General features: G+C 41.5%; 6 protein-coding genes across 6 annotated transcripts; 2 read left to right on the top strand and 4 right to left on the bottom strand.

The window, feature by feature from the left end:
• On the top strand, positions 1,684–2,938 carry LOC18766995 (probable carboxylesterase 12). The gene has a single exon (XM_007200798.2). The coding sequence runs from the start codon at positions 1,707–1,709 to the stop codon at positions 2,778–2,780; it is 1,074 nt and encodes a 357-aa protein (XP_007200860.2). The 5' UTR covers positions 1,684–1,706; the 3' UTR covers positions 2,781–2,938.
• LOC18766328 (probable carboxylesterase 12) lies at positions 3,480–4,604 on the top strand. Its single transcript, XM_007200863.2, has one exon. It carries the CDS (start codon positions 3,516–3,518, stop codon positions 4,461–4,463), a length of 948 nt encoding a protein of 315 aa, XP_007200925.1. The 5' UTR covers positions 3,480–3,515; the 3' UTR covers positions 4,464–4,604.
• On the bottom strand, positions 4,688–6,401 carry LOC18768503 (probable carboxylesterase 12). The gene has a single exon (XM_007199844.2). It carries the CDS (start codon positions 6,155–6,157, stop codon positions 5,030–5,032), a length of 1,128 nt encoding a protein of 375 aa, XP_007199906.1. The 5' UTR covers positions 6,158–6,401; the 3' UTR covers positions 4,688–5,029.
• LOC18767869 (2-hydroxyisoflavanone dehydratase) lies at positions 7,212–8,884 on the bottom strand. The gene has a single exon (XM_007200429.2). It carries the CDS (start codon positions 8,326–8,328, stop codon positions 7,417–7,419), a length of 912 nt encoding a protein of 303 aa, XP_007200491.1. The 5' UTR covers positions 8,329–8,884; the 3' UTR covers positions 7,212–7,416.
• LOC18768050 (2-hydroxyisoflavanone dehydratase) lies at positions 8,970–10,237 on the bottom strand. The gene has a single exon (XM_007200683.2). The coding sequence runs from the start codon at positions 10,061–10,063 to the stop codon at positions 9,152–9,154; it is 912 nt and encodes a 303-aa protein (XP_007200745.1). The 5' UTR covers positions 10,064–10,237; the 3' UTR covers positions 8,970–9,151.
• On the bottom strand, positions 10,358–11,467 carry LOC18768474 (probable carboxylesterase 5). The gene has a single exon (XM_007201770.2). The coding sequence runs from the start codon at positions 11,375–11,377 to the stop codon at positions 10,463–10,465; it is 915 nt and encodes a 304-aa protein (XP_007201832.1). The 5' UTR covers positions 11,378–11,467; the 3' UTR covers positions 10,358–10,462.

Raw genomic sequence — 16,616 nt, 5'->3', positions numbered from 1 at the left:
TATTGTGACACCTCATCCATAACTAGTATCAAGCCACATAACCTCAACGACAGTGTGATCATACAACAAATAATCTTCAGAGATACGTTGTCGGTAGTCAACCCTGTGATATGTTTGGCATTGTCAAGTATTGATGAAGCATACGAAATCTAAACTAACGGAAACTTTCAAGTTTTAGTTTGCTACTCAAACTCAAAATCTCTATGTTCGGAAATGGGGTTACATTGACAACACATTATCTTAAAAGATAAAAGAAAAACATGAAATAATATAGGAAATACGCACAGTTTAACCAAATCAAGTTCTTCTTCGCATTGGCTCTCTGCATTTCAAGAACCCAAACAACAATGGCAACAAGATCAACAATATCAAAAAAATTATATATATCTATCCTAAAGAATTGATTCAAGGCTCAAACTGCACTATAGTAATATGTCTTTGGCCTAGATAGATCCAATGATTCCTTCTAGCACTTCTTTTCACTTCCAATTTTTATCGATATGCTTTTGTATACTTTGTTTTCTTATTTGAGAAAAAGAGACCAATTGTGTTCTCTGATCGTAGGTGTGATACATATTGTGTCAAACATATGAGAATTGAGATGAGCAAGAAAAACTTGATACGCCACCCATTCGTAAAGAGAAAACCTTTACTTCCTTTTCAACTATTCTCAAAGGTTGTTTTTGTACTCTCTTTTAATATGTGGCAAGTTAAGGGAAATCTTTTACAATCTTTTTTTCATTGAGGTTAAATTTGTCATTTTCTTAAGATGTTTTTAATAAAATCATCAATTTTTGGACTAACAATAAAGATAAGGGTTTTGTGAAAACAATTTGAAACCTGAAGGGGGTGTTCGTATAATTTCTGAAACCTAAACCAATTTTGTGAAAAAATCAAAAACCTCAGGAAGAGTATATTAGTGTAAATAACTCTTTCAAGTGTCAAATGCTTCAACATATTCCGTCCTCCCCTAAAACAGTTACATGTAACCAAGAATGACACAACGCAATAAAATAAGTTACGTAGTACAAGACATGAAATTAAAGAGACTAAGAAAATAAGCGACTGGAAATTACAGCAGATTTGTTTTTACATATATATATGTGCAAGACTATATTCACTAATCTTTGATCTACATGCCTTGACCATCTCTTCGCAATGTCGACATGATGGTTTGGATCAATGCAACTTCATAATTTTCTTCCTTGCAAAGGTTGATGATATGTCTGGAATTGATGTATAGTCATGCAGCTTGGTACAAGACTATAGGGGCATTCTATCAACAGAACATTGAGCGTTGACAGCAAATGTCTGGTTTTCAGGATTGTGAAATTGGTAAGGTCCCAGTTTCTTCAGACAAAAACCAGTGGTTAAGATAAACTGATTATGGACAACTGAAGGGTTTAATTATAGTTATGTGGTCAAGGCACAAATTGTAAGGGGGAAGAAGATAAACTGAGGTCTAAAATCTCTCTTGGTGGGTCATCATTTTCGTAAGATATTTCAAAACCAACAGTTGGAGGAGACTCAACCAAAAAAAGGGTTGGAGGAGAGTCCGTCATCTTGCTCCATCCGCAAAGTGGGAGGATAATACTACATGATATTTAAAGATAGTGAGTAAAATTAGCTTTTATTAAATATACAACAAATTCTTAAAATCTATATATATGACAAGATTGTTTTCCCTTAATGTTGCCAATAGATGCATGCCAAGAAAAATGCCTACAATGTTATCCATAATTGTGTTCATTGTTCTATTCTCTTCCATGGCTCCAACCATGAGCCAGGGCTTTGCCCCTGATTTATCTCCTCCCATGAGCCATGCCGTTGCCATTGATTTCTCTCCTCTCGTGAAAATATATGTAAACGGGACGATCGAGAGACTCATAGGAAAATCAAGCGTTCCTCCATCGCTTGATCCTAAAACTGGCGTTCAATCTAAAGACGTTGCAATCTCTCGAAGAAGGGGCATATCTGCAAGGCTTTACCTCCCCAACTCCGTCACCAACTCCACCACCAACTCAACCCAAAGCAAACTCCCTCTTCTTGTTTACTTTCATGGAGGTGGCTTCTGTGTTGAACATGCCTCTTCTCCCACATATCACAACTACCTCAACTCCCTAGTCACCGCGGCCAACGTTGTTGCTGTCTCTGTTGACTATAGGCTAGCCCCAGAGCACCCTCTGCCTATTGCTTACCAAGACTCATGGGCTGCTCTCAATTGGGTTTCTTCTCATTTTGGTGGTGGAAACCGCTCCGAGGAGTGGCTTAGTAGATATGCAGATCCACAGCGTGTGTTTTTCTCTGGTGACAGCGCTGGGGCTAACATAGCACACCAGATGGCTATGAAATTAGGCTCTGACAGATTGAATGGTTTTAAGCTGAATGGAATTGTGTTGGTGCATCCATTTTTTTGGGGGTCACAACCAGTTGGGGCAGAGGCAACTCTGCCTGTAGTTGTGAGCTTGTATATGACTGCATTGTGGCGTTTTGTGAACCCTACGAGTTTTGGACCCGATGACCCGCTTTTCAACCCGACTATGGATCCGAAATTGAGGGAGTTGGGGTGTGGGAAAGTTCTGGTTTTTGTTGCTGGGAAAGATGCGTTGAAAGATAGGGGATTGTATTATGGTGACGTACTCAAAAAGAGTGGATGGAAAGGGGTTGTGGAGGTCATTGAATCAAAGGGGGAGAGCCATGTATTCCATTTGTTCAGTCCCCCTAATAAGAATTCTGCTGCCATGCTTGAGAAGATTGTTTCCTTCTTGCATCAGTCTTGATTTCCATAGCCTCCAAAGCGAAAACATCTTACGTGTAATCAGGTGTATAAAACTGGTGGCTTCACCTTTTCTTATTTGTTTTGTGCAAGTACCCTCTAGTTTTGTAAATAATGTGTAAGATAGGAGGATACCTATGTGTCACTTTTTAACATCTTGTAAGGAAATAAAAATGTACTTTATATATGATTTTTGTTGATTTGGGAAGATTGTTGGTTTGTTACTTTACTATGTTTATAAGAAAAAATTGAAAAGAAAAGAAATCAAGAGGATATTTAAAATCTTATAACGAGTTGAGATCTTTTGTTCCCGATTTATCCCAAATTATTATGAAAGAAACACCCTATTTTTAAGTTCTCGTTTTTACCCTTGCTATCAAAGTGAGATTGACCAATCATACAGTTATGGCTACACTGGGCCTCGGTTTTGATCCGTACAATACCTTTTCCTATTTTTGGGGCTTCAGCTCCCTTGTTACCGAAAAATAATGGAGTCGTGCCTTACATAACCACACATTTAATTACGATTAATTCTAATTAATTATAATGTGACACGTAACACTCAAAAATTTCTCCACATTGAGTGCGATTTGTAATGCAACACCATAAGGTGGTGAGCAAAATTGAATTCTCCACACAAATTTTTTTAACTCTCTGTTTGTGTTTCGTATTCTCTTCTCATTTTTATTATTTTGTAATTTTCATTAAGGAAATAAACTTGTCTTCATTGAATCCAAGCATGAGCAATGAACTAGCCCATGACTTCTCTCCTCTCATCAAAATATACAAAGATGGTCGAATTGAGCGGCTCACAGGCACAACCACCCTTCCTCCATCCTTAGATCCCCAAACCGGCGTCGAATCGAAAGACGTTGTGATCTCAAAAGAACCAGCATTATCTGCCAGGCTTTACCTCCCCACAAAATCCACCACCAACTCCCCCAACAAAAAGCTCCCTCTTCTTGTTTACATCCACGGAGGCGGCTTCGTGGTCGAACGCGCCTCTTCTTCCATTTACCACAACTACCTTAACGCCTTAGTCGCGGAGACCAACATCGTTGCTGTCTCTGTTGAGTATAGGCTAGCCCCAGAGCACTCTCTGCCTGCGGCTTACGATGATGCATGGGGTTCTTTCAAATGGGTTGCTTCCCATTCTGATGCAAAGGGCTCTGAAGATTGGCTAAATCGCCATGCAGATTTCCAACGTGTGTTTATTGCCGGGGACAGCGCCGGGGCTAACATAGCACACAACGTGGGCTTGAGAGTAGGCTCTGAGGGGTTGGGTGGTGTTAAGCCAAAAGGGATTGTGTTGGTGCATCCATATTTTGGGGGCAGTGAAGCCATTGGGGCAGAGCAATCTCTGCCCCCAATGGTAAGAGAGTACATGGTTGGTTTGTGGCTTTTGGCTTACCCTTCGACTAGTGGATCCGATGACCCGCTTTTCAACCCGGGTAAGGATCCGAAACTCGGGGGATTGGGGTGTGAGAAAGTGCTGGTTTGTGTTGCTGAGAAAGATGCTTTGAAAGATAGGGGATGGCATTATAGTGAGGTACTGAAAAAGAGTGGATGGAAAGGGGCTGTGGATGTGATTGAATCAAAGGGGGAGAACCATGTGTTCCATTTGTTCAATCCCACTTGTGACAATGCTGTGGCCTTGTTAAAAAAGATGGTTTCTTTTATTAATTAGTTTTATTTTTTCCATTTTATCAGAACTGTCTTATGAAGCCAGGTTGATGGTTTTCCATAATTGTAATTTCTATCAGCTTCTTCTTTTCTTCATCTGTTTTATGCCTTGTACTGCTTACTATGTTCTATGTTTCTTCGTCAAATAAAGCAAACTGCCTTGAGGATGGATGGGATTAATGATTGTTTACTAAATCTAAAACACAAACTAATTTTCCACAAATCATGCATCAAGTCACTTCAAATCAAATTAAATTAAGACTATTTCGAACAGTCCAATTTTATCGTACAAGTCATTCTCCTGCATTTTGAGTACTTTTTCATCATCTTCCTATTTTATTTCTGAATCTTGATAAATAAAAAAAAACACAGAAACATACATATTATGGTACCAAATTCCCAATGAATCAAGATTGGGATCCAGTATAACCATTAGGTGTGATCACTCTGAACTACAGGGCTTGAATTGATGAATACAGCAAGTTCAAGTTGAATGCTTGCTTAATAACAGAACTAAAGACTTATTGAGGAAACCATCAATTTAGAAACAGAGAACCCAATTTCAGGAATTTATATATCCTGATTGATGAAGGAAGCAACCTTCTTGAGCAAAGCCACAGCATTCTCTCCAGTTGGGTTGTTCAAATGGAACACATGATCCTCCTCTTTTGTCTCCACAACCTCCACAGCCCCACCCCACTCACTTTTCTTCAACAACTCACTATAATACCACCCTCTTTGCCTCAGCACATCCTGCTCAGCCACACAAACCAAGACCCTATCAGCCCCCAATTTTGCCAGTTTCGGATCCTTACCCGGGTTTATAAGTGGGTCATCGGCTCCACTACTACTTGGACAAGCAAATCTCCATATACCCTCTGCCCTTGCTCTATTCTCAACCACATGAGTCTCCCCTTCAATTGGTTCTGACCCCCAAAAATATGGATGCACCAAAGCAATCCCTTTAAGCTTCACACCAACCAAACCTTCATGCCCCAATCTCAAGGCCATGTGATGAGCTATGTTTGCCCCAGCACTGTCACCAGCAAAAAACACTCTTTCAAAATCAGCATATGAATTGAGCCACTCTTCAGGGCCTTGCCCTTCAAAATGAGATTGAACCCAATTGAGAGCAGCCCATGAATCATCAAACCCTAGAGGCAGAGGGTTCTCTGGGGCCTTCCTATAATCAACAGACACAGCAACAGCATTTGTCTCAGCAACTAACGATGTCACATAGCTATGGTAATAGGCACAAAAAGGTGACCCCATGCAAAAGCCACCTCCATGAAAGTACACAAGGAGAGGAAGCTTTGTTGGGTTTGTGGTGATTTTGGTTTTGGGGATGTAGAGCCTGACTGATACCCCGGTGTCAGGTGAGATCACGGCGTCTTTGGATGCAACACCAGTTTGTGCATCTAGCGAGGTGGGAACAATATCAGTGCCTGAAAGTCTCTCCACTCTACCATCTTTGTATATTTTGAGGAAGGGAGAGAAGTCTTTGGCTACTTCATTGCTCACGCTTGCATCCATGGAGGTAGAGGAGGATGAGTACAAGCGGATATTGCAGGACTTTCTGTGTGGAAGAGAGAGATGTGTGAATAATGAAGAGGGCAGATTCAATTTGAGGTTACCAGTGCATGTGGGATTTTTTGGTTTTGGCCATAAAGACATGGTTAGGACACAACATGTTGCCATCGATCTCTCCTTTCCAACCAACCAGCAAATGATAAAAGGTCACAACAATATCTCCAACATCTATATTTTTTTGCTAGCCACTGAAAATGTCTTCTGTGGCTATGGAAATCTACATCAGAGGTTCCCTTATAGTTTGGGAATGTAAAAATTTTGGCTTATATTGGACTTCTACTACAGATTGGATTTGACAATTGGTTGGTTGAACCCATGTTTTTTATGGTCTGAAAAATGACTGGACTTGTTACAAATAAACTAAGTAATTATCCAGAATAACATGAGATAAGCCGACTTCAGTCCATCATCCTAAGTTTATAGTGAATTGTCTCGCATTTTAACATCCGCCGTATGTTTAACACCACATTAGTATGTCACGGGATGTTACGGGTGTACTATCACATTAACATGTCACAAGATGTTACAAGTGTACTGATACATCAAAAAATTTCTCAAAAAGAACCCACATTGTCTTCACATGGATAAAAATCTCAGAATTATATGGTTGTCCCTGACATCCGCTTTCCATAATTTTTGGTTATTGCAAATTTATTTTATTTTTTTGGTCAAAATTCGAATTCATTGGAATCCCCCAAAAGTACAGAGAACACTACAAACAAAGCCTGCAATTGATTGACTGATACAAGAGCCAAATCTTGAGATAACTGGTCCTATGAAAATCATCTTAGAAGAAAGCCAAAATTTCTGACAAAATTTACGGAAATAATCAAGGGGACCATATACTTTTTTTTTTTTTTTTTTTTTTGTTGGTCAATAGAAACTTTCATTCAAACACGAAAGACAGACAACAAGGGGAGAAACAGACAAAAAACCAAAGGGGACCATATACTTTGCATGGTCCCAAGGACCACTTCAATGTCCTGAATTATTACTTTAGTTTGCACATGGTATCACTGAAAATAAGTCATGTACAAAAATTATAAATGGATTGTCATTAAAAACTCATGTTAGTAATCGAATTTCGTTACTCAATTGTGTTAATCGAATCTATTTAATAATCGTGTCGTGTTCAGAATCTGGACATACTAATCAAACAAAATTGAATAATACTCGAGTGAAGTCTTATTTTTTTAAAATTTATCTCCAAAGTTCACATTATAGTTGTTCCCGGTTAGTGAACAAAGCATGTATGAGAATCAGAGACAGCATTATAGCAAGCAAGGTAAAGTAAATGGATGTGATTACAATGCACGGTGAAAATTTCAACTTGTTTCTTTTAAGGGGGTAAGTTGGTAAATACCTGCCTAATTTTGGTTAATGAAGGAACCAAATTTCTTGATCAAATTTGTAGCCTTCTCAGAATCAGGCTTCATCAGATGAAACACGTGGCTCTCACCTTCATGCTCCACCACCTCAACGCTCCCACCCCACTCACTCTTCGCCAGCTCATCATAGTACCGCTGGCCCACCTCCCTCAGATGGTCTTCAGCAGCAAAAAATATCAACACCCTCCCACACCCAATCCTTGCCAGATCCTCTGCGGGCGGTTTCAGCCTACGATCCTGCAACCCACCGTTCTCCGGACACATGTAAAGCCACATTTCATCATCCTCCTCCAGACCCCCAAAGAACGGATGCACCAGAACAATCCCGTTAACTTTCACACCCGAAAACCCATCAGGCCCGACCCGAACCGCCAAATTGTGCGATATGTTCGCTCCAGCGCTGTCCCCACTTATAAAAACCCGGTCAAAGTCAGCGTACTCGTTCAACCATGGCTCAGGTCCGTTCCTGGCCGAATGGGACACGACCCATTTGAGAGCGGCCCATGAATCTTCGTAGCAAGCGGGTATGGGTCGATCCGGATACAACCCGTATTCGACAGACACCGCAATAACTCGGGCTTCAGTGACCAGTGAGGCAACGTGGTTGTGGTAGAGCGGGGAAAAGGCGGACTCGAAGCAAAACCCGCCGCCGTGGATGTAGAAGAGGACGGGGAGTTTCCGGGTCGGATCATGGATCTTGGGTAGGAAGATACGGGCGGAAATAGCGGGTTCGGGTGAGATTATGATGTCTTTGGATTGGACCCCGGTGACGGGGTTGTTAGAAGGTGGGATTTTATGGGTACTGTAGAACTTTTCGACTTGACCATTTTTGTATGTCCTGAAGAATCGAAATTCACGATCGATTTCATTGCTGGTTGGCTCCATTTTCATAAATGAGAGGAATTTGATAGAGTGAGAGGGAGAAGATGGTGGAGCAGAGACCAAGACATTTTGGAGTGGGTTTTGATCAAAGGAAGAAAAAGCAGAAACTTGAAAAGAAAACAAAGTGAGTGGACCGAACTTTTCTTTTGGTCATTTTTTATATTTGTCGGGGTCGTGCGTAATTGATTGTTTTAAACTTTAATAAAGGCAATCAGTTTTTAATAAAACAAATTAATGGTTTTTTTTCTTCTTCTTTTCTTTCTCAAATGTTATGTTGCTCGTGGGGTTTGGTCTATTTCATTTGTGTATTTTGTGTATGAATTCTTCATTGTTCATAATTTCATGTAATTGGATGATACCATATGAAGTTCAAAAGCCATAAGTAATGATATGATGAATGTGTTGTTCAAGCTTGATCATGATTTTTTTTTTCTTTTTGTTAAAACATATATTGTATTGAACAAATATTATAAGATGTGTACAATGGATAATCAAATTAATTAATCTACAAACTAATCGTGACGATAGGAAAAAAGAGCAGAATCTTCAACTATTAATAAAATTACTTATTACAATTGAAGTTAGATCAAGGTCATATGACATTTCTTATTTTATTATTTCAAGAGGGATATTCGGAAAAAAAAACACTATTGGGCAAATAATTTAGTCGATTGATATACTGACACTTGAAATTATTGGACCGCATATTGATCATTATTACATGAAAACATATTAACTTTCTGTAGCATGTATGAGAATGAGATCATACACACCAAAGAAAATGGATGAACTTAAAGATGTTCCAACTTGTTCTTATGAGGGGAAGGGTACTTTATTTTTTATTTTGGTTGATGAAGGATCCAAATTTTTTGACCATCTCTCCAGTCTTCTCACATTCTGGTTTGAACAAGTGAAACACGTGGCACTCACCCTCATGCTCCACCACCTCAACACTCCCGCCCCACTCACTCTTTTTCAGGTCATCATAATACATTTGCCCCGCCTTTCTCAGATGGTCGTCCGCAGCAAAAAAAATCAACACCCTCCCGCACGGTAGCCTTGTGAAATCCTCTGCGGGCGGTCTCAGCTTAGGATCCTGCAACCCACCGTTCTCTGGGTACGTGTAGAGAAACATTTGATCATCCTCCTCCAAGCCCCCAAAGAACGGGTGCACCAGAACCACCCCGGCAATCTTCACGCCCGGTAACCGGGACGACCCGACCCGAACTGCCAAATTGTGTGATAAGTTCGCTCCACCACTGTCCCCGCCTATAAAAATTCGGTCAAAGTCAGCATACTCGTTTAACCACGACTCGGGTCCATCCACGGTAGCATGGGCCGCAACCCACTGGAGCGCAGCCCATGAGTCTTCATAACAAGCGGGTACGGGTCGCTCCGGGAACAACCCATATTCAACGGACACCGCAATTGCGTGAGCTTCAGCGGCCAAACGGGAGACGTGGTTGTGATAAATTGGAGAGAAGGCAGACTCGATGCAAAACGCGCCACCGTGGAGGAAGAAGAGGACTGGGAGTTTTTGGGTGGGGTCGTGGATCTTGGGTAGAAAAATACGGGCGGAAACGGCGGGTTCGGGTTGAATTATAACGTCCTTGGATTGGACACCCGTGATCAGGTCATTGGACGGTGGGGTTTTTTGGGTGTCGTAGAATTTTTGAATGCGACCGTCTTTGTACACCCGAAAGAAGCGAAATTCGTGAAGGACTTCGTTGTTGATTGGCTCCATTTTCAGAGAAAACAAAAAGGTGTGGTAGAATTCAATTAGATGGGGGGTTGAAGATTATGGTATAGGCTCAGACGATGGATGACTTAAAAGGAAAATGTAGCAATGCAACTTGCAAAGTGGGGGGCATCTTGAAGGTTTAGATAAGGTGGTTGTGTTTTTTTTTTTTGGCAGGTTTTATTTGTAAACAAAGTAATCCACTTTCGGCAACTAGAGATCCTGAGCTTTTGTTTGCCAAATTGCCAAAAGAGTGAAGGCCCAAAGGGCATCTCTATCTAATGAGTGATTATAGAATACTTACGGTAATGTAATATATATTTGGCAAATATAATATGCTCATATTCTATTACACAAATCTTATTATGACATTGAAATTACAAACTCACGTAACACAAGCCCAACCTAGTCCTGATTTATGAAAGAAACCACCTTTTGGACCAAAGCCACAGCTTTGTCACAGCTTGGGTTGAACAAATGGAACACATGGTCCTCCCCTTCACTCTCCAAAATCTCAACCACCCCACCCCACCCACTCTTCTTCAATGACTCATAGTAAGCCCAGGCCCTGTCCCTCAAAAAGTCCTTCTCAGCCACAAAAACCAACACCCTCCGACACCCAATCTTCCCCAATTTCGGATCCTTCCCCGGGTTCACTCTCGGGTCGTCCAGCCCATTACACTCTGGAAAAATAACCTCGAGCAGCTTATCGAGCTTTCCGTTCCCAAAAAACGGGTGAAACAAAATCATGCCAACTATCTTTGCCCCGCTCAGGCCATCGACTCCGGCCCGATGTACCACGTGGTGCGTAAGGGTTGCCCCGGCGCTGTCCCCGCCCACGAAAACACGGTCAAAGTTAACATAATCGTTGAGCCAGGCCTCGGGCCCATTACGATTCGAATGGGCCGCGGCCCATTGGAGTGCTTCCCATGAGTCTTCATACGCAACAGGGAGTGGGTGCTCGGGGGCACGCCTATAGTTCACAGACAAGACAACGACGTTTGCTTCGGATGTTAGCAAAGCGGCGTGGTTGTGGTAGAGAGGAGAGTAGGGGGACTCGATGACGAAAGCGCCGCCGTGGATGAAAACAAGGAGGGGGAGCTTCCGGGTCGGGTCTGTGAGTTTGGGTAGGAAGATGCGTGCGGAGAGTCCGGATTCGTGCGACAGGACGATGTCTTTGGATCGGACTCCGGTTTTGGGGTCGGTGGAAGGCGGGACGGTTTCGGTGCCTTTAAGTCTTTCGACGCGACCATCCTTGTAGATTCTGAAGATCGTCGGGAACTCGACTGATATTTCGGTTGAGGAGGATTTTGGGTCCATCGGAGATAAGAGATGAGAATTGTTGTGAAACTGAAAGACTTGCGATTTTTGTTTTGGGTTTTATAAAAGAGAATTATTGCGTATTAATACTTCGATATTTTATGAAATTAACCAACCATTTCTTGACAGCTAAGGCCAGAGGCTTACGTCGGTGATGGGGTGGTTGAGCAGCTGAAAGCGAAAATTATCTTCTTTCGTCTCAAACACGTCCGCCAATCCAACGGGTTGAGCTTGAGACTTTTTATTTTAGGGGTAAAATAGGGATTTTAAAACTACTTGGGTTTGGGGGGAGAGGAAAAGTGTAGGGCCCAAATAGAAACACCTGTCGTTTAATTCAAATAATTCATTAACTGTTATAAATGTAGAGCGAAATTGAGAGAGAGAATGAAGAGAATGTTGTAAATAATTAGTTGTGGAGCCCACATGTTCCCTAGGCTTTGCCGATAAAAGGGTTCATCCCTTCATTGTTCAATACACATAGAAATGAGAATAAGAAACTCAGTTTCTCTACTTTCTCTCTCTCTCTCTCAATTTCCTCTCCAAATTCTCCAGTTTTATAACACGTTATCAGCACGATTTCTCTACCTCCAAAATTCAGAGCCTCAACGCTCTCTCTCTCTTTCTCTGCCAAGCCTCAAACCTTAACAACCGACCTCTGCTTTGTTTCCCAGCATGTAGATCACAATAAAACAAGCAAGCAAGCAACCATGGGTTTGTAAATCACAGATCCAGATTTGTAAAACCAATCACTCTTCACTGGATACATAAAAGCGGTAACAAATTACCTACCCAACAGCTTCTCTCTCACACCGATCATCTTCCCCACCAACTGGCCTGAGCCTTAACATAAGAAAAATAAAAGAGCTCTCATTTCAGATCAGAATTATCAATCCAAAGCAGAGAAAAGGGCTACGGCAGATAAGTTCTCATACTTTTCTTTATCCTAATTGTTTATCACATTATTATATCTATAATATTATATAATCATAATAGAAGGCTAGCGGCAGGTTGAAGAAGTGAACCTAAGCTTCGAAGATGTCTGGCCATGGAAACAAAATATCAGACCAGTTTCCGGCAGGTATCGGCCGGCTACACCAGCTCACAGTCCTCAACTTCGCCGACCAACCTCTCCAGCCTCATGTACCTCGACCTCCGAAACAACAAAATCTCAGGGGAGCTGCCCCGAGACTTCGGCCTGAGCAGAAACACTCTTCTTCTTCTTCCTCCACCTACTCCTCCGAACACAACCACCACAACCATCACCAGAGCAACAGCAACAGCTCGAGACCACGACCATGGGTTCGGACCCCATAGCCAGCACCAGAGCAACAGCTCGAGCTCTGCCGCCGCCTCCGCCGAGGGTCATGTTTCAGAGCCTGACTGGTAAGCCTCTGCAGGGACTGACCATGATTGATCTGAACGACCTCGGGTGGCTCGTTTGACCAGAACTTGAAGGAGCTGGCTCAGAGAAATCCAGTCCCAGTCCCACCAACTCCAGCAGCTGTGCCTGCAGCTGGAGACCATGCCCTGAACCTGAACATGCAAGCAACAATGGAGAGACAAGCTTTCGGGCTTAGCAACATAGTGAAGAAGCAGCAGAGCTTCTAATGGCCTCATCTCTTGCCTCTGCCGCTGGGGTGTTTTCCGGCCAGAATCCCCACCAGGAACACGCCGTGGTTGCGGACGTAGTGGAGCGGCACCGGTGTGTTCTCCCTCACCGGGTTTGCTTTTGTTACTGTTGGTAGCAGTAAGTACGAAGGCTTCGCAGTTGCGGCAGCAGCAACAGCAGACGGAGGCTGAGGGCTGACGGAGAGTCTGGCCTTCCACCACTAGCTGTGCTTTGTGGTGTGGACGTGCAGTGGGTTTGCATTCTGAGGTGATGAGATGTTGAAGCAGAGAGATAGCAGCTGAAGCAAGAAGCAGCAAATTGGTATGAGGAGATGGCGGCTAGCCCCTCCCACTGACTCTGAAACTCGTCGTCTCTCTCTCCTAACAATAGGAGAGTGGAGTGAGCGTGGGGAGTGAGGCAGACCATCGGCTTCACCTGGGGCCCCGCCGGATTCTCCATCTACATAATCAACCAGCCTCATGTCCAAGTCATTTTCTTCATGGAAAAGGTTTTTGCAATGGCCGCCAGCCATGACAAGGCAACTTGGTCGTTGCTGTCTTTGGAGGCTTGCCAGAAAATCGAATAAATAAAAAAATAAAAAAAATAAAAAAAATAAAAAAAAAAGCAAGAGAGAGGCAGAAGATGAGAAGTAGTGGAAGAAGAAATTTGGTGCCGTCTGACTGGGTTAAAGAAATTGAGTGAGTGGGTGAGGTTGTAGTACAAACGTGGTGGGACTATTTGCGTCCCATGGATAAGCACAGATTGGCTGGCTTTTGAGGAAAATATTGTTAACAAATCTCACGCGGAGCTCCATAAAAGCACAGCAGCTCAGGCACACGAGATGCTGTCGGGTGGAAAGAAGAAAAGACAAGGAGAGGGTGAAAGAGAAAGCAACAGGCAAAAGTGGCCAACTTGATTTTTGCATTGTGGGCGGCATTATTGGTGCTGGGCAACTTGATTTTTGCATTGTGGGCGGCATTATTGGTGCTGGCCAACTTGCTTCAGGCATAAGTTTTGAAGTTTTCTTTAAAGCCCCATTGATTGTGCCGCTATCGAAATTACACATGCACACTAAATGATTGCCAGGCTTTACTGATTGACAGCCACCCACTTGGTCTCTTGGTTTTGGAATCTTAACGTGAACTTCGGTCGGGGTAAATATGACTTCTACTTTATAAATTGATTTAATATAATATCATACTATTTGATTGTGGTGTTGATATGAACCCACAAATAATTGCCTTTACTTTATCGTAAATTTACTTTCACTTAAAGCATGATGCGGAATTAACCCTCATACTTTATATTTCCTTTTATTTAAAGTATGGTGTGGGTTTATCGTCCATCCAATAATTTATTTACCAGCAATTTATTTTATAGATTAAATGTACTGTATGATGAGTTTTTACAGTATGCAGATCAGGACCAGAAGTTCCTTGATCCTCATCATACAATTATATCAGGACTTGAAAATCCTTGATGATGATATTAAAATGAGAGATGGCAGTCTCTCCGGTACTATATTTGTAAACATGTGATCGGACTTAAGGGTCCTTGATCCCTGACATGTAAATAAGGACCTAGAGTTCCTTAATGATGTAACAGTACCGTATTGGTTCATAGTGCCGTACACATGGATGATAACTATACTGGCAAATGTACTGTACACATGAATAGTGCCGTATACATGAATAGTGATGTATGCATAAATATTTACCATTTTGGGTAAACTATCACTATTCAAAAAGGGAACCTGCAGTTCCTTAAACTCATGGATGAGCAATTAAATGAGATGCCAGAAGTTCCTCATGATATGGACAATTATGTCAGGGCTTGAAGTCCAGAAATATGTACAGAAAATTGTAAATATGTCCATACCATTTGAACAGGGGCGAAAAAAATTCTGAGTTTGTGTTTAGCCCAGGCCAAAAGTTCCGGGTTCCCATACGTTGAAATATGAAATTTGGGAGAGTCGATGTGGTTATTTGAACCTATAAGGCACAAGGTTCCAAACCGTCATTTTGAAAAGACGTAAAAACCACAGGTGCAAGTTTAAGAATGTGCGCAATTATTATTACAGGAACATACAACTGATAGATTTTTCCACCTGCAATGAAGGTGCAGGTCCTGTAAAAATCTATAAAAATACATTATGTTCTGGAAGCCTCTGAAGGAAATTCCGAAACTTCACGCGGCCTCCATTAATGTTTGTCGGCACTTTCGGCGTTTTCAAGTATTATTTTCAAAGCCGATCTTGCTTTACGGATTTCACGGAGCTACTTTTTCAAAAGTAACCCGAGACTCTCGCAATTTTCCTATGGTTAATTTGAAATTCACCAGTTCTACCTATTCCTTTTATTTGTGTATAAATGTGTTACTAACGAAATTTTCTTTGCAGAAGATATCCAGTTTTCTCCATATCTAGTAAATGCGATATCTACTTGTTTTTCTTATCAGTGAGCACTTAATGTGCCCGAGAAGCAAGACTATCTCTGATCATCCATTCAGGAAGCGAGACTATCTCTGATCACGTTTCCCCCACATCAGGGAACTGTGAAGGCAACCTTATGCTCTAATCCCCGGAAGTTCTTCTAAACTAGAAGAAATGAGAGCTTGTAGTTTGCTCCCACCAGCGTCCTTCCCTGATTGCTTACCTTACCTTGCAATCAATATCACAATCTTTTTGCATTTTTTTTCTCTTTTTATAACTCTCTGTTCATAAGAGATCTTATTTCTTTAGAATGAACATCTGAAGAAAGAATCCATGAAGTGATCCTAACTCTGAGGGTTATTTGTTTTTGATAGAGAAAAGAATTGTGACTTTTGCTTTTGCAGGATATAACAAGATCATCAAGTACTACATTTACTGGGCCGATACGAGCTTGAATGATACTTGAGAAAAGTTTCTCCCACCTAAGATGTAAGCAATACTTGTGTTGTTTTATGCTTATATACTTATTTGATATTTTATCTTGAAAGGTAACCAAATAGGGAGATAAGTCCGTTCCAAAAGAATGGCTTGTATGTATCCATGAATTATTAACGCAAATTTTACAGATTGTAAGTTGGATACATTGATAATACACTGCACAGATTAAAGTCCCATAAGAACAGAATATGGGTATAGCAGTGATCAATATGATGCACGCCTGTTGCGTAGCAAATGATGTGGATTGAAGTCCCGAAAGGACAATCCTTTGACATGTCAATATTGATATTATGCACGCCTAATGGGTAGCAAATTATATGGGTTAAAGTCCCGTAATATGGGTTAAAGTCCCAGAAATTAATTGACATGTATGTATTAATCTGTGGCATGCCTGCAGCATGACAGATATATGGGTTCTAAATGTTCCAACTCCCTAAATGGAGATTATCCACGCCCTACTACTAAATAACGCTCCTATGGAGGTTATAATCCACATTCTCACATAATAAAAGCCCCATGAAGTGGCTTGGGTACCCAAAAGCAAAGAAATGCTTATAAATGATGCATGCGCATGCAAACGAGAATGGTGGGATCATGAATTGATGAATGACAATTTTTGGTTTTAGAGTAGCTACTCAAATCATCAATGGGCTGTGATTGATTGGAACCACGTTCAATTATTAAGGTCGAAATATCATTGG

The sequence above is a fragment of the Prunus persica genome, chromosome G8 (genome assembly GCF_000346465.2).
Source record: "Prunus persica cultivar Lovell chromosome G8, Prunus_persica_NCBIv2, whole genome shotgun sequence".
In the NCBI taxonomy this organism is placed as follows: domain Eukaryota; kingdom Viridiplantae; phylum Streptophyta; class Magnoliopsida; order Rosales; family Rosaceae; genus Prunus; species Prunus persica.
The sequence above is the reverse complement of the archived record's forward strand: the minus strand, read 5'-3'. Positions and strand labels throughout refer to the sequence as shown.